The 18660-nt window shown below is 46.2% G+C and overlaps 1 protein-coding gene across 1 annotated transcript in view; it reads right to left on the bottom strand.

Annotated features, from left to right (window-relative positions):
- Window positions 1-1988: 1988 nt before the first annotated feature.
- Window positions 1989-18660, bottom strand: part of LOC126278580 (uncharacterized) — a 281516-nt gene continuing 264844 nt past the window's right edge. The window contains exon 7 of the mRNA XM_049978789.1: window positions 1989-2378. Within this exon, the coding sequence (XP_049834746.1) occupies window positions 2061-2378 (318 nt within the window). The 3' untranslated portion in view covers window positions 1989-2060. The remainder of the gene's footprint in view (window positions 2379-18660) is intronic.

The following is an 18660-nucleotide window of genomic DNA, read 5'->3' as shown; positions in this document are numbered from 1 at the left end:
TAGACCAAAGACTATAAGGAGAAGTCTCTAATGAATAATGTAGTGTCATTCGCACAAAGAAGAAAATTCTGAATGCACAGAGAATAATTTTTCTAAAAAAAACTGTAGGAGCTACAACCAGGGATAATACATTAAATAACGTCAAAACAACTTAAACGAGTCTTTTTGTTTACTGTTTGATTGCAGCTAATACAAACAAAGTAATAGTAATTAAATGATCTAAGGTATATATTAAATTTTGTTTTAAATAATCTCTTTTCTGTCACTTTGAAAGCAACATGTAAAAGTTTTTATAAGATTTCTGGTTGCTTAAGTAGTAGTTTTAACGCAAATGTAATACTTCTACTACTTGCAGTAGGTATAAGGCAATAGTTATTGATCTATAGAACACCACAGAGCAACTCGCTAGTTTATGGTGCGGATGTACATACTGAAAACATCGATCAGAACAGTCAGTGCATTTCATCCGTTTCTCCATTTGCTCCAATTTGAGGAAAGCTCCACACAGTTAACAAGCCGCATCCTCGTAGAACACTCATCATCGGCGTCCGTGTAAGGGACATATTCTTCTAGTATACACGACGTTTGTTAAGTTGCGGTTCTTTTTCTTCGAGTGCTTCCTTGGTTATGTTATTTAGTCTTTCGAGCTATGCCAGTTCTACGTGTCTAACGATTCCTTCGTTTGTTTTCTGTCTTCAAAGTCTTATCCTTGTCTGAGGAGTCATTACTGTTTCGTTAGTAGTGGCTGTTCTTCCTGCCATATGTTAAGGACTATCCTTAATTTCATTTACGGGATGCCATTAAGCCCACACCGGTAGGGAAACTACATAAAACAAGACATTCAAGTATTACTGCACTTGCGGTAAAACTGATAAAATGATGTTGGCTAATCATAAGACAGAGAGATCGTAAGTTATATTCAGGTGAATCTAAACGCGAGAATCATGGAAAGGTTATTTTCTGCATCACTTAAAGAGAATTTCAGTTAATGCACTGTGCGCGAGACAACCATATAAGCGCTTTCTCAAAGGAATCACAGATCTGACGTGCCACCATTGACAGCTCCCTGAAGGCATCCATACGAACATGTCTACTAATGCAGTAGGCTGCACACGTAACTCACGAGAAGAACTGGGGTTTGAAATACGGCTGGAAGAAGAAATGCACGTACCTTATATTGTCATTAACTTTTAGACTTCTCTTGGACTTATTAGTCTTGAGTCTGAAACCAGTCAGGTGCTCGAAAGACAGTGTAAAAATTAAAAAAAAAGCTTGTTTTTGTTACCAAACAAAAGGTGACAGATGCTAGGCAAAAAATATGCGCCAGCTTCTATGTGATTAATGACGTTTACTTTTAATTCCATTTTATCATTTGAAGGTACAACTGTGATTTTAACCATCTTTTTTTAAAGTCATTCCTCTGTATGGTTGCTGATGATGAGCAAGTCCCATACAACCGTGAAATAACAAATAATCTGTACTCAGTTCAAACGCAGTTGAAAAAAATGATGTAGTCATAAAGTTTTAATTATTACGTCGAAAATATAAAGTTAATTAAACAACTTTTTGCGTGCCCGCTGAAACATATCTACAGTCCTGGTGCATGTAGAAATCCCCACGCCACAACACCGTTTATCCCGATAAGGAGCCAAAATGAAATGGCACAGCCCATTGATGAAGTACAATATCGTGAAGAAATTCGTTTTCAGCAGCAGAGGAAACGTTGCAGGTGCTTCAGGCTAATCAAGGCTACTTCTTCAGACTTTTGGTTTGGCCTGATTCTTTATTTAGTGGGCTGCGTTTTGTTTTGGTTCTTCTATCGATGTGCAACAGTGAGGAGATATCCCTGGGTATCAGGGATACAGACGTGTACCCGCAGTAACTTTATATTTTCGATCTGTCAGTTAATACTTCATAACTACGTCTTGCATGTAGCAACTGCGTGGCGCCGAAAGCCGAAAATGTTTACTGGAACCAATACTGCCACATCCAGAGAAAACACAGACACACAAAGATTTATTTCACATTAAGTTTAGCAAATACAAAACCGCAAATCTCGGTCAGTACTGACTCGCGAGATGTGCGACAGGGCCGACAGCTGTGAGCAGCAGTAGCCCTTGCGAGACCATATGCGATTCAGTCCCGCCTCGAGCTGCACGGTGTCTGTAGGTCCGTTTCGTTGTATAAGCTCTTCCCGCAATAGGCTTCGCACTTCCCGGTTCAGTGACATCTTCGGATTCCTCGGTGACCCTTCCGTCTGCCAGAGTCACAATTTTCATTTTCCCGCCAGTCTTGGCCTTTAAAAATGTCATGTACTCCGGCAGTAAATCGAAGACGTTGTAGTGAATGCGCCCTTCACCACAATAGTTGCCTGGCCTCTGCAGGGAAAAAAATCGTGTTAGCTGTACATTAAACAAAAAGCGTCAACAGCATATTGGCGAGGTCTCGCCAAACCATACATGAAAATATAATGACGGATAAAAAAAATCGCAACACCAAGAAGGAGTAACGCGACATAAATGAAAGTTGGTAGACGTGTTTCTACTTCTGAAAGATGATGTCAGTTCAAGACAGTAGCATAACAGTGGGGCCTTTAAGGCGTCAAAGATAACATTTTCAGCACATCACAGAGTTCGAAGTCGTGTAATAGGGCTACAAGGAACTGGATGTTCCTTCTGCGACATTGCAGAAAGTCGTAGCAGGAATGTAGCCACAGCAGATGACTGCTGACAGCAGTGGTCAAGAGAATGTGTGGTCGCAAGAAGACCGGGCTCCGGATGTCCACGTGGCACTACCGAGACGGAAGACCATCGTCTTTGCCGTATGGCTATAGAGCATCGCACAGCGTCTGCATCAGCAGTTTGTGCAACAGTTGGCATCACAGTGACGCAACAACCTGACAGATCGGTTACTTTAAGGACAGCTGTGAGCCAAATATGGTCTGGAGCGCGATTTCGTATGACAGTAGGAACACTGTCGTGGTTATCCCACGTACTCTGACTGCAGTTTTGTACGTAATCTGGTGATTCAGTGTGTTGTGCAGCCATTCATGAACAGCGTTCCAGCTGGTGTTTTCTGGCAGCATAACGCTCTCCCATGTACCGTTGTCGCAGCTGTATGCTCTACCGAGCGTCGACGTCTTTCCTCGCCTGCTCGATCACTAGTTGTGCTCCCAGTCGAGCACATATGGGACGCAGTCGGTCGACAGTTCCAGCGTCATCCACGACCAGCATTAAGCGCCCCATTATTGACTAAGTAACTGCAACAAGCATGCAACTCCATCCCAAAAACCGACATCCGGGCCCGATCAACACAATGCACGCACGTTTACACGACTGCATTTAACATTCCGGTGGTCACACCGGTTATTGACTTATCAGCATTTCACAGTTGCAGTGGCTTATCTCACGCTTACATTAACCTGACATCTTGATATGTTAATCACTTAAATATGTTAGCTAGATAAATGTATTCCCGGAACTTCTTTACTCGACATTAATTATTTTAATGGTGTTGCGATATTTTCCCGTCATTGTATACAATACCGGCCAAAATATGAGAAGCATGCATTACATGAAGCGGAAAGAGATGAAACTTCCGTCGTTGAAAGGAAAGTGATGTTACTGCAACGATTACAGAATCGAGTCAATTTACAAGAACTTGGCAGCATTAGCCCATTTATCATTGCACCCTCTCTGGCTTGCTTGCATGCACTGAGTCGGTAGGGAATGACGTCACAAGGAAATTGAATCCTCACCCTGGACGGAGTTGACGTACGCACAAGGCCCACATTGTTCCGTTGGGAATAGAACTGGGGATCTTCCTGGCTGTGGGAATACGTCAACATAATAGAGGCAGCTCATAGATACACGTACCACAAGTGACGGGGGTTTTCCTACTGTAACACGTGAGGGCACAGAATGTGAGTTCCCTCAGTCACTGCCAGTCGCGACTTGAACTCACACGTGACGACTCACCACACCAAGACGCCAGCAGTAACACCGGTGTGCTTCTCCAGAATACTGGAGGAACGGAACCTCTACCCAGGCCGCGAACATACTCAGAGACAATAGTCGTTCAGGCAGCGCAAAATCTACACTACTTTTATCAACAGTCCACGCTTCTTGGTCTCGTCATCATCTTAAAAGCAGCTTGCCGTGTTGTGATGTCTACAGCAGCCTACACACGGGACGGCAGTTCTCCAGTCTGATTGTTGCTGATCTTCGACTAACAGTGCTAGATGACACAGAAACTTACAGGGACTGCATTACTTTTTTCTCGAAAGCAGGAGATATATGTGAAGGGCTTACGACGTGCTTAGTGCAGAATATGGCGGTGGTCTCTTATGATGGTCAGTCGCGGTCTACCGGAAACTTGACGACGAGTTTATATTCCCATGCAGCTGCTGATAATGTTGTCTGAGACGAGTATACGGCAACTTCATGTACAGTGATCAGTCACTTCTGACGCTCTTCGAGCCTCTTATATAACGTACTTGACCTCGTAACAACACCAAATACCAACAACACTAATGCACTCTGGTGGTCTTTCTGGCTCTCGCAGAGAACTGGAACTCATCCCCCGATAGTGTGTACGTGAACGAAGTTACATTGGCATCCAACTATATTTTCTTGACGCTTAACAGTCTCTGTCAAGCTGTGTATTACTAAACAGCTATTTCTGGGTTACACCTTTGCGCAACAGAATACACGTAATTTGCAATTTACCAAGCTATGTACAGCTGGACGGTATGTTGACATTAAATTCTCATTTTGACCTATCAAAAATACAAAGAAGAAAAATATGAAATTTCGAGATTGGATTTAAGTTTATGTGCTATATACTAAGTTTCAACAGTAGCTGCAGTAGTAGTAGTAGTCTCGTGTATCGCTAAGCATGCGACAGCATGATTACAAGTATGTTCCTAAATGTCGCGCATAAAAAATGGATTTTCCGGTGCTCGTACCTCAGGTTCTACCGATGACAAAAAGATAGGGTCAAGTGTTTTGGATAACCCTTGGCTAGGGCCCTTTTGCATGCCCAACAGAAGGATCGTCTTAATGTCAGTATCCGACCATACATGGTCAAAGCATGAATATGGCACACTTCCTCCTCCTTAACCAAATGAAGCCATTAGGTGTGGTCTACGGAGGACTTGATGGGACGTATAGAGGCGGTTCCTCGGAAAACCCCACGTAAAGGTTTATTTACTATTTTAGCCGTCACCCCCGGACCAAAACCCAGGCGAGGATTCCAAGATGGCTATTCACAGAATATGGCTGCAGTCCTGACGTTATATTTCTAAGATCCTTATCTCGAACAACCTTGAAAATTTTCTTGGCATATTTATCGCTTTCTAAGTTACAGATGTTCAAATCTACGCTACTCCTACAAGTAAAATACGTATATAAAAATTAAATAGACTGAATGATGACGTATATACTCGTGATAAGCCCGTGATTTAATTAAACGGGCGGGTATACCCGTCAATGAATAAACGAATGAATTATGCATATGGGTGAATTCATGAGCGGTTCCTGAGAAAAACCCAAAAATATTTTTCAGAATATTTTCGCCGTTAGCAGCAGACCAACCACAGATGCGAATTCCAAGACGGCAAATGGATGAACATTTTTGCGATATGTACCTAAGTCCCGGTCTTCAACAGCCTTGAAAATTTTCGAGATATCTTTAACTGTTTCCGAGATAGAGGTTCAAATTTACCCTACTTGTGCACGTAAAATGCGGTGTGCGGTGAAAACATAGTTACAAAATGACGTAGCTACTGGAAGTATGACGTAAAAGTGTCTCCGTTATCATCATAAGGGTTCTGGAAACGCCACGCTGTAGTAGTCAAACACATGCAAACCTTTTTTGCATATAGAATCCTGTCTGAGGTGAAAAATTAGGTTTGCTTTATTTCAATTTCACGTATTTAAAGTATCAAACTTTTATCGATCCATCAGGTTCTTATCATATGAGTGAGATACCATACTGTGGCGAAGAGGAGGAGGAAACCAGTGGAAAAAAATGCTCGTATCAAAGCACAAAAAAGGCAAATATGCTCCTCTTTATTGAAAGACGGGCTGAAAAGGAGGGTGCCAGCTGCCTCATTCAACTTCCCTCAGCGTTTTCCGAAAATTTTCGTGAAAATATTGGCATGCGAACATATTCCGGCTTTTTTATGTTGAGAGAGAGGGAGATAGTGGCAGTAGGAAATAGAAGGAGAAGCAATAAATACTGGAAGACAGTAGACTGTGGTAGTAGTATAGAAAGAGCGAAGGAGACAATGACAGTGTGAGAGAAAAAAGGGACACAATGGTAGTGGAATATAGTAGACAGAAGACAACAGTGTTAGGTAAAGAGTGAAGGACACAGGGCCGGTAGGAGCGGGACAAAGAGAGGGAGAAAGCGGAAGTGGGTGGGAGCCAGAGATAAAGAGAGACAGAGTCTATGACGGTGACAACGAGAAAGAGATATATTGTGGCAGTGAGAAGACACGGCAACAGTGCGAAGGAGTGATTGAGACAGAGCGAAGGAGTGAATGAGATTGTAGCAGTAAGAGAGAACCAGGGGAGGCAGGGATAGTGAGAAGAGGCTGTTGTATCTCGGCTGGTCACAACAGTAATTCGTAGACTACGAAGCAGGAAACAGACCACGTACGGAATAACAATGGCAGTACTGTAACTGAATAATCGACCACATTTACTTATGTTTTGAGAAGGAGCCATAACATGCATTCACAGTCTCTGAATAAAGTCTCTTGTCAACAGCAAACTACATTTGTAGTTACGCTGGTCCTCGCACACCTGACTAATCACGACGTCGGCAGCCGCAGTCCGGTGGAGCTGAGCTGTCGAACTGAGGAGACGCGCTGCTCTGACAAGCTGGTGGCCGAGCACTTGTCGTCGCCGGAGAGGGCGCCTGTGCCGTGTAGTCCTGCCGCAGGAAGGGGGGGGGGGGGGGGAGGGGCGTGCGGCGGGCGCCACCTCTCGCAGTCCGCAGATACTGACGTTCGCGCTGGCGGGCTTTTGGCAGCCAGCGCACGATGACAGTACAGGAACAGTAGTAGTAGGACAGAACGAATGGGCTGTGGCAGTGGGACAGGTGAAGTAACGGTTGAAAAGGCTCAGAGAGAAAATGACAATGAGTTGGTCAGAATGAGTGAGTGAGAATGGGCAGTTTTGGGCATGAGAGACTTAGACCGATTTACTAGTGGGTGTCAGAGAGTGTTAGGGCAGCTTGTGATATGTGAGTTGCATGTTAAAACGAGAGCGAATGCACCGATAAGACAAAACATTATGACCACTGTCCACCGCGACGTTCGATGCCGCCTCGTAGCATTGTGTGTGTGTGTGTGTGTGTGTGTGGTTTGAGGTTTTCGGGAGCTAAACAGCATGGTCATCAGCGCCCAAACGCATAGAAAAAGGAACACTTGCGATGAAGGGACGAAGACGGACAGCGAACAAGGAGAATGGCTAAAAGACACAGACCTAACGCAGTTCCAAATCCCCACATACAGAGGCAAAACAAGAGGAGAAGAAATGCACTAAAAAAGGAAAGGAAACACAAGGAAAAGAGATCAGAAATCGAAGTGAAACAAGTAGGTAATCGTGACTGGGGGAACTCTTACCTAAATCCTGGGTGAACCAGTCACCCAGCAGCACATTAAAATCCTCTCCCTAAAATCCGAGCCAACAAATAGGACAGGACACAAAACCGTAAGACCTTAACCACAGTCGTTGCGTCGTCTTGCAAAATAGAGGGCAAATCCGGTGGCAAGGAAACCACCGCCCTCTGGTCACAGAATAAAGGACAGTCAAGTAAAATGTGGCGGACAGTAATCTGGACGCCACAAGCACTGCAGATTGGGGGGTCTTCCCGCCGGAGTAAAAAACCATGCGTTAAGGGACTGTGCCCGATACGGAGGCGAGTGAGGAGAACCTGCATGACTGGTAGGACGTACGCCATGGCCGCGTGGTGGCCTTGACCAGACGCATCTTATTTTCAACGACTGCCAGTCACTCCTCTTCCCACTGACGCATAACACGAAAACGAAAAAGGGAGGTAACAGCATGGAGGGAGACGGCACATTCAACAACGTGAGGTAAGGGACATGGTTCATGCTGTGGGTTCCTGTAGTCATGTCCTAGTTCATGAACCACGGGCAACGTATGAGTGGCCAAGTAAGTGTTCCTGACAGTCGGGATACCAGTTACTTTGGAAGAAGGCTGGGAATCTCGGACATATTCTGAGTCGTGGTCACCTTTGTGCTCATACGGCAAAGACTACCAAATCCATCGGTTAGTCCCTCAGCCGTTAGGGGTAAAACCCAATGGGACTCGGGGCAAGTAAGGCTAGCAACCTGCTTCCCTGGTACTTTAAATATGATGCTGGCAACAATCAGAGCAAAATGCCTCGGACCTTTGGAGGTGACGGAGTCCCACCTCTAACTGACAAACCAGAGACACCTAAGATACGACTTGGCAAACAAATGGTAATGAGATGGGGAGCTATTAATATCAATGGGGGCTACTCAGGGAAGAAGGTAGAGCTGTCAGAGGCTGCAAGTAAGATGGGGCTGGACGTTTTAGCTGTTAGTGACATTCGGGTAAGGGGTGAGAAAGAAGAGGAAGTGGGAGAATACAAGGTCTACCTGTCAGGAGTCAAAGCAGGAATAGCACAATGGGGTGTAGGGCTTTACATCAGGAAAGAAATGGAACCCAGCGTAGTTGCAATAAGGTATGTAAACGAGCGACTGATGTGGATAGATTTCACAGAGTCTAGCAAGAAAATTAGGATCGTGTCAGTATATTCGCATTGTGAAGGGACAGATCAAGATAAGATGGATAGCTTTTATGAGGCACTCAGTGATGTAGTTTTTAAAGTAAAGGACAAGGACAGTGTTCTGCTCATGGGGGATTTTAATGCCAGGATTGGAAATCGAACAGAAGGCTATGAAAAAGTTATAGGTAAATTTGGAGAGGATATGGAGGCCAACAGGAACGGGAAACAACTCTTGGACTTCTGTGCCAGTATGGGCTTAGGAATCACAAACTCCTTTTTTAAACATAAGAACATTCATCGGTAAACTTGGGAAGGCAGGGAAACCATATCTGTCATTAACTATATAATAACAGTTCAGGAATTCATGAAGGCCATGAGGGACACACGTGTATTCAGGGGATTCTTTGATGACACTGATCATTATTTAATCTGCAGTGAAATTGGGATTGTCAGACCGAAAGTGCAGGAGGTCAGGTCCATATGTAGGAGGATAAGAGTGGAGAAACTTCAGGATAAGGAAATCAGGCACAAGTACATGACAGCGATCTCAGAAAGGTACCAGTTAGTTGAATGTAGACAATTACAGTCATTGGAAAAGGAATGGACAAGGTACAGGGACACAGCACTAGAAGTGGCTAAAGAATGTCTTCGAAAAGTAGCCTGTAAAAGGAAAAAGAAGGCGTATCAAAAATGGCTACATACTAGAACTCGTGTAGACAGAGAAAGTTTTGTTGAAGAAAGAAACAAAGCCAAACAGATAATTACAGCATCCAAGAAGAAATCCTGGGACGACTTTGGAAACAGATTGGAGACTATGGGTCAAGCTGCTGGAAAGCTATTCTGGAGTGTAATTAGCAGTCTTCGAAAGGGAGGTACGAAAGAAATGACAAGTTTTTTGGACAGGTCAGGAAAACTGCTGGCGAATCCTGTGGATGCCGTGGGCAGATGGAGGGAATATTTTGAAGAGTTCCTCAATATAGGTGAAAATACAATCAGTAATGTTTCAGATTTCGAGGTAGAATGGGATAGGAATGATGATGGAAATACGATCACATTTGAGGAAGTGGAGAAAATGGTCAATAGATTGCAGTGCAATAAAGCAGCTGGGGTGCATGAAATTAAGTCAGAACTCATCAAATACAGTGGATGGCAGGTCTTAAATGGCTACACAGGATAATTGAAATGGCCTGGGAGACGGCACAGGTTCCATCAGACTGGACAAAAGCAGTAATCACACCAATCTTTAAACATGGAAACAGAAAAGATTGTAACAACTACAGAGGTATCTCTTTAATCAGCGTTGTGGGTAAAATCTTCTCAGGTATTGTTGAAAGGAAAGTTAGTTGAGGACCAATTGGATAAAAATCAGAGTGGGTTTAGGCCTCTTAGAGGTTGTCAGGACCAGATCTTTAGCTTACGGCAAATAATGGAGAAGTGTTATGAGTGGAACAGGGAATTGTATCTATGCTTTATAGATCTAGAAAAGGCATATCACCAGGTTCCTAGGAGGAAGTTATTGTCTGTTCTACGAGGTTATGGAATAGGAGGCAAACTTTTGCAAGCAATTAAAGGTCTTTACATGGATAGTCAGGCAGCAGTTAGAGTTGACGGTAATTGAGTTCATGGTTCAGAGTAGTTTCAGGGGTAAGACAAGGCTGCAACCTGTCTCCACTATTGTTCATATTATTTATGGATCATATGTTGAAAACAATAGACTGGCTGGGTGAGATTAAGATATGTGAACACAAAATAAGCAGTCTTGCATATGCGGATGACTTAGTTGTGATGGCAGATTCAATTGAAAGTTTGCAAAGTAATATTTCAGAGCTAAATCAGAAATGTAAGGACTATGGTATGAAGATAAGCATCTCCAAAACGAAAGTAATGTCAGTGGGAAAGAAATATAAACGGATTGAGTGCCAAATAGGAGGAACAAAGTTAGAACAGGTGGACCGTTTCAATTACTTAGGATGCACATTCTCACAGGATGGCAACATAGTGAAAGAACCGGAAGCAATGTGTAGCGAAGCCAATGCAGTGAGCGCTCAGCTACGATCTACTCTCTTCCGCAAGAAGGAAGTCAGTACCAAGACTAAGTTATCTGTGCACCGTTCAATCTTTCGACCAACTTTGTTGTATGGGAGCGAAAGCTGGGTGGATTCAGGTTACCTTATCAACAAGGTTGAGGTTACGGATATGAAAGTAGCTAGGATGATTGCAGGTACTAGTAGATGGGAACAATGGCAGGAGGGTGTCCACAATGAGGAAATCAAAGAAAAACTGGGAATGAACTCTATAGATGTAGCAGGCAGGGGGAACAGGCTTAGATGGTGGGATCATATTACACGCATGGGAGAAGCAAGGTTACCCAAGAGACTCATGGGTTCAGCAGTAGCGGGTAGGAGGAGTCGGGGCAGACCACGGAGAAGGTACCTGGATTCGGATAAGAATGATATTGAAGTAACAGGTTTAACATCAGAAGAGGCACCAATGTTAGCACTGAATAGGGGAACATGGAGGAATTTTATAAGGGGGCTATGGTCCAGACTGAACGCTGAAAGGCATAATCAGTCTTAAATGATGATGATGATGATGATGATGAGGGAGGGAACATACATCTTTCGCAGCCACATCTGCCAGTGCGTTTCCCCTAATACACACGTGCCCCGGCACCCAGCAGAAAGATCCCCCGTTCCCTTGCCGTTGCAGGTAGAGTAGGGCATCATGGATAATCTGGACGACCGTATCCGCTGGGTACAAGTGTTGCATGGTCTGAAGGGCACTGAGGGAGTCAGAACAGATGAGAAACTTAAGACTGGGAACACATCTCATCTGCTCAAATGCCCGCAAGATCGCAAACAATTCGGCATCAAAGATGGTAAACGCCGCAGGAAGCCATAACTTGACGACTCGATCAGAGAAAAGAACAGCACAACAAATAGCGTCCCCCTGTTTAGAGCCATCCGTAAATATTGGTACATGGTCGGGATGCTGGTTTAAAATATGGTAAAATAAGGAGGCAAAAACAAACGCGGGAGTTTAGCTCCTCCGGTACTCTGACAAGTCTAAAAGGACGCTGGGCCTCTGCAGCAACCAGGGAGGCAGGCAGGTGATATCCTGGAGTTGGAATGCCACACGCTCCACACCAAGGGACTCAAGCAAATGCTTGGCACGAATCCCAAATGGTCTCGTTGCCCTGGGACGACTGGAAAAGAGACGTTCCATAGGCGGTCGGGCAACGGTAGGGTACGCAGGGGAGGTAGGACAGGCAAGGAAGTGACACACCCGTCGGACCGTGAGGAGTTTCCGCCGGATGGCGAGCGGCGGTTCCCCTGCCTCAGCACACAGGCTGGGGATGGGACTGGTACGGAAGGCACCAGTGGCCAGCCTGATACCTTCATGGTATACTGCGTCAAGAACCTTCAGATACGAAGGCCTCGCTGACCAATACACGATGCATACATAGTGAAGATGCGACCGGACGAAAGCCCTACAAAACTGCAGCAGACGCACCCGATCTGCTCTCCAGGACCGATGGCTCAGACACTTCAAAATATTCAGTGCCTTCAGGGTCGGCACCTTGAGGTCTTTAAGGTGCGACAACCACGACAACTTGGAATCAAAATTGAGGCCCAGGAACCTCACAGTATCGTTAAAAGGAAGAATGGTGTCCCTCAGTCGCAATTTAGGGGAGGTAAAAACACGTCGAGAACGATTAAAATGAACACACACAGATTTGTCTGCAGAAAAGGTAAAACCCGTCTTCACTGTCCATGCCTCTCATCGCTTTATCGTAAGCTACAACTGGCGACTAGCAGTGACAAGACTGGAGGAAGAACAGGAAACAGCAAAATCGTCCACAAACAAGGAGCATAGGGCAGGACTCCGGATAGTGGACGTGATACTGTTACTAGCGACGGCAAAGAGGGTGACACTTAAAACGCTTCTCTGAGGAACACCATTCTCTTGCAAGTAGTGTCATACGCCTTATTAATGTCAAAGAATACACCTAGACAATGCTGGTTACGTAGGTAGGCCTGCTGGATGGCCGCCTCAAGCAGGGTCAAGTTGTCTATAGTTGAACGACATCTCCGAAATCCACACTGAGAGGGGCTAAGGAGCTGCCTGGTCTTGAGCAGCCAAACCAGGCGACGGTTGACCATGCGTTCCAATGTCTTCCCGACACAGCTCGTCAAAGCAGTACTCCGATAACTACTGGGTTGCTTTCGGTCCTTCCCCAATTTGAGGAGGGGAATCAAAATCGCCTCCCTCCATGAGTCAGAGAACGTGCCGGATAACGATATCATATTAAAACAATTCAGGAGAACTTCCTTGTATGGCAGCAACAAGTGCTACAGCATGCTGTACCGGATTTGATCATGACCGGGTGCAGTATCATGAGCCACAGACAGCGCCGAATCCAGTTCCCACATTGTGAAGGGGCAGTTGTAGAGTTCAGAATTTGGAGACCGGAAGTCCAAGTGACCCCTCTCGATGGCAGTGCGGTAGTGGCAGAAATCTGGATTACAGTTAATAGTGGCAGTAGATTCCGCAAAATGCATGGCCAGTGTCTGGGCAATGTCCCTCGGCGCCGTGAGGAGACATCCCTGATGCAGCAATGCTGTGACAGGTAGTTGGCTGCGTTTCCCGGAAATCCTCCTGATGGTTTCCCATACTTCCGTAGACCTAGTGGAGCGGGAGATGGAGTTCAAGAACGATTGCCATGGCCGTCGTTTGCTCTCTTTAATCATTCGCTGTGCCTTGGCCCTTGCTACCCGAAAGGCCGCAAGATTGTCAGCTGAGGGACGGCATTTGAAGCGGCGGCGCAGAGCTGCACGGCGGGCTCGGATGGCTGAGCGGCACTCAGTGGTCCACCCCTCTTGGGATGACCTGAGGACCGTGGGATCGACAATTCAGCAGCATGGAAGATCATGGCTGTAACATGGTCGACCCATTCGTGGACGCTGACACAGTGTTCCAAAACAGCCAGATGGCTGAAACGTGCCCAGTCAGCTCTGCAGAGGTGCCACCTGGGCGGCAGTGGTAATGCCACAGCCTCATCCAGGACGCGAATCCTAAGGGGGAAATGGTCACTAGAATGGAGGTCAGCAGCAACCTCCCACAGAGCAGAATCCGCGAGGGCTGGAGAGCAAAAGGAAAGGTCAATAGCTGACGACGACTCAGAAGCAGTACATAAATGAGTGGGAGCACCAGATTTGAGGATGCACAGTTCTTCGGACATCATGAGGCTTTCCAGAACGCGACCCCTGGGGCAAGTAGTCGTAGAGCCCCATAAGACATTATGAGCATTCAAGTGCCCCAGAACGAGAAAAGGGTGGGGGAGTAGGCTAATAAGGTCTGTGAGAGCCTCAGAGTCTATTTCATCCTGAGGCAGTAAGTAAACGGAACAGATTGTGAGGCTCCTCCCGACAAGAAGGTCAACTGCAACTGCTTGCAAGTCCGTAACGAGAGGGAGCTCAGATGAGTGGTGCATGTCACGGACAAAAACCGCAACACCACCCTTTGCCCATTCCCCCATCAGATCATCTTTTCGATACACTGTATAGCCCCATAAAGAAGGAGCATCTGTGGCCCGAAAATGTGTCTCTTGGAGACATAAGCACAAGGGGCGCTCTAGTACAAGGAGTTGTAATTCAGCCACATGCGTCCTGAACCCATTCAGGTTCCACTGTAATATGGGAGCCAGTGATCAGGGTGGCTGAACTTTCACCCTGCCTCTGTGCTTTGGAGGAGAGCCCGTACTGGCCGGAGATTTATTCTTGAGGCGAGAAGATCGCTCCCGGTCGACATCAATGCTCATCAGCTCCGATGGCGACCCAAGGGAGATGTCAGACAGTACGATGGCCTCGTCATCGGACTGAGCCTGACTAGTCTCCTCAGGTGGCAAAACCTTCACCTCGGCGTCTTTGTCTTGGGGGCTTAGAATGCAGAACCTTGTCAACAGATGGAGCTTTACTCGCCTGGGCAAAAGGCGCCATATGGGGAGGGGCAGGAAGTATCCCAATGTCAGCAACCACGGCGTTGTGGGGAGAGCTGCAGGTTGCAAAACAACCGCAGCAGCACAAGTGCACTGCAAACGCAAGTATTATTTCTGACACTAACAACCACCGTTTGTGTAGCAACAGTGGCCAACTGCATCGGTTTCTGCAGAGCGCAAGCAAAAGATGTTGTAAACACAGGAGACTGCATGGCCTTAAAGAGCTTCTTGGCCTCACCATAGGGGATGCGCTTAGATGTTTTCATCTCCTGTATCTTCCATTCCTCGAGATAGATGGGGCAGACCCAGCTCCAGACAGGGTGACTCCCAGATCAATTCACGCACTTCACAGGCGATGAGCAATCGGCTTCTTCATGGGCAGGCTGTCCACATTTACCACAAGTGGCTATCCCATTGCACCCCAACGTAGTATGCCCAAAGTGCTGACATTTAACACAGCGCATTGGTTTGGGGAATCATGGCCATACTGGCAAACGTAAGAAACCCACTTTAACATGCTCTGGGAGTCTCAGGCAACTGAACGTGTGAATAAACGAGTTGGATTTGACTAGGCCCCCATCGATTCGTTTCATAATATGCCGCACTTCAACAATATCTTCGTCAGCCCACTCAAATTTCAACTCGTCTTTGGGGATATCCACCAAGTCCCTACATGTCACAACACCCTTACTATAGTTCGAATTGGAGTGGAGCTCGGTCTCGATAGCGTACTCGCCGAGACAGGTTGCTTTCCGAAGAGAAGTGACTTGACGGGAACTAGAAGTCTCAACGAACAGAGTCCCATTGCACAATCGCTTCACAGATTCAGCGTTCCGGCAATTCCCTCAAGACCCTTGTGGATGTAAAAGGGAGAAACCCTCTCAAAGCTACCCTCCTTCCGTTTGACAATCAAAAACACATTCTGGTTATCAGCGTGTGCTCTGTTACAACAGTCTGATAAATCTCTAGTAACACCAGGCGCTGGAGGACTCGCAGCACGAAGTCGCTTTTCCGATGGGGTGTGTTTTCGTACCAGTGGCCCACCCAATCCACTGGTAGGGGAAAAGTAGAGGCCGAAGGGTCCATTGCGGTCCCACGAGCTGCTAGGGAACTAAAGGTCCGCTCAGACAGAGCTCCGAGTGCCTGAGTAAGCCTTATACGACTGGGGTGCGGCAGGTGCCCCAGAGGTTGCCCGCTTCCGACTGTTCCACCCCAACAGCCATGGATCTTTTGGCGCGCAGCACACCGTAAGATTGAGGGTTTTTTATAGAGGTTGACCTTCCTCGCAATCCAGGCGGTCAAGCCAAGTTAACCATTTCCCACAGCACACGACATTCCACCGCCGCGCCATACGGTGGTCGCTGAAGCGTGTCCGGGGGTTGTGCTGACAGGAGACTGGCGGCACTTACCAGTCCCCAGCTCAGGACCCCGGGGTCGCCAACCCCGTACTCAGCAAATGAATGCTGAGCCTCTGGGGGCTCGTAGCATTGTGGGCAGGTGTCGTGGTAACAAAAGTATGTAAGCGGAGCAGACACGGACGGGGTATCAACCTACCGCTGATATGAGCAGCAAATGGGGAAATCCATTGAGATAGGCGACTTTGACGAAGGGCGGACTACTATTACACATTGACTTTGAACGAATATCTCGAAAACGGTGAAGCTGGTGAATGTTCATTTCCTATTGTTGTGAGCATCTACGAAAAGAGGTAGAAGACCAGTGAAATTACCACTAGACGCTAAATGAATGGACGTCCACGACTCTTCACAGAACGTGCGGTGCAGAGTCTTGCCTGCTCCGTATGCACGCACAAGTGTTTTGGAGAACATCGTACGTAGTTGAACATGGAGATACACAGTAGACTACGCCTCCTTGGTCACATGTTGACCCAACGGCATCGTCAATTATGGCAGCAGTGGGCACGGGACCATCAGAATTCGGCCTTTGATCAATGGAAACGTGTCGGCTCTTGGATGAATCACGTTTTTGCTACGTTAGATCGATGGGCGTCTCCACAAACATCATCGTCAAGGTGAACAGCGGCTCGGAACGTGTAGCGCGCCACGGACGAAAGCTGGTGGGAGCAGTATTATGCTATGGGGACATTCTCCTGCACTTTCATGGGATCTGGGACACGTGGAAAGCTTCGAACCACCAGCATTCCTTCATGCTTGATGCCTTCCCCGACGGCGATATCATTTTTCAGCAGTAAAACTGTCCGTGTCTCGGAGCCAGAACCATGCTACAGTGGTTTGAGGATCGTGATAGTGAACTGACGTTGATGTCTCGGACGCCAAATTCGCCTGATGTAAATCCTATGGAACGCATCTGGGTCACTATCAGGCGTCATCATGGTGTACGCAAATCAGTGGCCCGTATTTTACGCAAATTACAGGGCCCGTGCGTAGACATCTAATGCCACATACCTCCACAAACATATCAACAAACTGTCGGATCTATGATAAGCAGAATCACTGACATATTTCGCTCCATAGTTGGACAAACGAGTTATTAAGCAGGTGGTATAAAGTTTTTTTCTGATCAGTGTATGTTCGCATGCCAATATTTTTGCAAAATTTTTTAAAGATGCTATGGAAGGTTGAATGAGGCAGCTAGTACCCCCACTTTTCAGTCAGAGTCTTGTAGCAAAGAGGAGCATATCCGCCTTTTTTGTGCTCCGATTGGAGCATTTTTCTCCTATTTTTATTGTTACTGAATAACACGACGGTACTACCGGTAATTCATAATCATCTGGGCAAACAGTGTTGTGTTTGTTGTATTAACTGTCTGTCACCCATCATATCTGTCCTCCGCTGATCACTTCGCTTTTTTGCCGATACATTCTTCTAACCTAATTCCCCCCCCCCCCCCCCCCCCCCCGAAAACTTCACCAGAACAGCTAACAACATACCAGCTGCGAATGCACTCCTCTGATTGTCTCTCCACCGGCAGCTTCATTCTACTGACATCATTCATCGCCAACTACCTTTCAGGATTAGACGTATTGTTTGCTTGTGGTGCACAGTCGCACAGTTCCCTCACATACCAAGAGTTAGGAAATTACATCAATTAAGCGAGATAGATATCCATACAGGCAGTGCCTCTGACATCATCCACATGGGAATTCCGTCCATTAACGATTCATTCCAAAGCAACAGCCCAGTGACATCTGTTTCTGCGAAGCTCCTTCTAAAAGTTTCCTCTAAGAACCGATAATTTCATCCTACAAAAACTTTCTCTCTAAGAACTTCTCACCTGACAATACACTCATTACAAACTATTTGCGTCAGTGTGCTAAAATCAGTCACACAACAAATTCCGTCATCTGATTACTTCCCTCAACCTATAAATCTTGTAAAATTCCTCTGCTAATAACTAATTTATTGAAAATTTATATTAGACAATTTACCAATAAATCGCCCTCACACAAATGTGCTGATTCCGTTGATAATGGAGACTGAAGTTTATTGTCATTCCGTGATGTTAATGCTCGTGGACGTGATGCCACGATTCTCACGGGAATAATGGTGCTACGATGCAGAGGGCCATGCTCTGCGCCATACAAGGTCTCAATGGCCCCACGCGACTAGCGCCTGAGTGTACAGACGTGGGGTTTACTTTGCACTGCAGGATCATACAGCCTCGTCACATAACAAGAGTCAGGAAATGAGTCTGTTTGCAGCAAGACAAGAATTGCAATTTTAAAGGCTACTGCTGAGTCTTAAACCCCAAACTTCTGATAACTTCACCAGATCGACCATTTCTGACCACCAACGACTTTCTACCTGAAACTTCACCCTGCGAGAAACCATATACTTTCACCCATATCTTTGTCTGTGCCTGACAGCTTCACGCCACTCCATAATTTACTTCAT

This window comes from Schistocerca gregaria, chromosome 6 (assembly GCF_023897955.1).
Source record: "Schistocerca gregaria isolate iqSchGreg1 chromosome 6, iqSchGreg1.2, whole genome shotgun sequence".
NCBI classification, from domain to species: Eukaryota; Metazoa; Arthropoda; class Insecta; order Orthoptera; family Acrididae; genus Schistocerca; species Schistocerca gregaria.
Note: the sequence above shows the minus strand (reverse complement) of the source record. Positions and strands in the feature narration are given on the sequence as shown.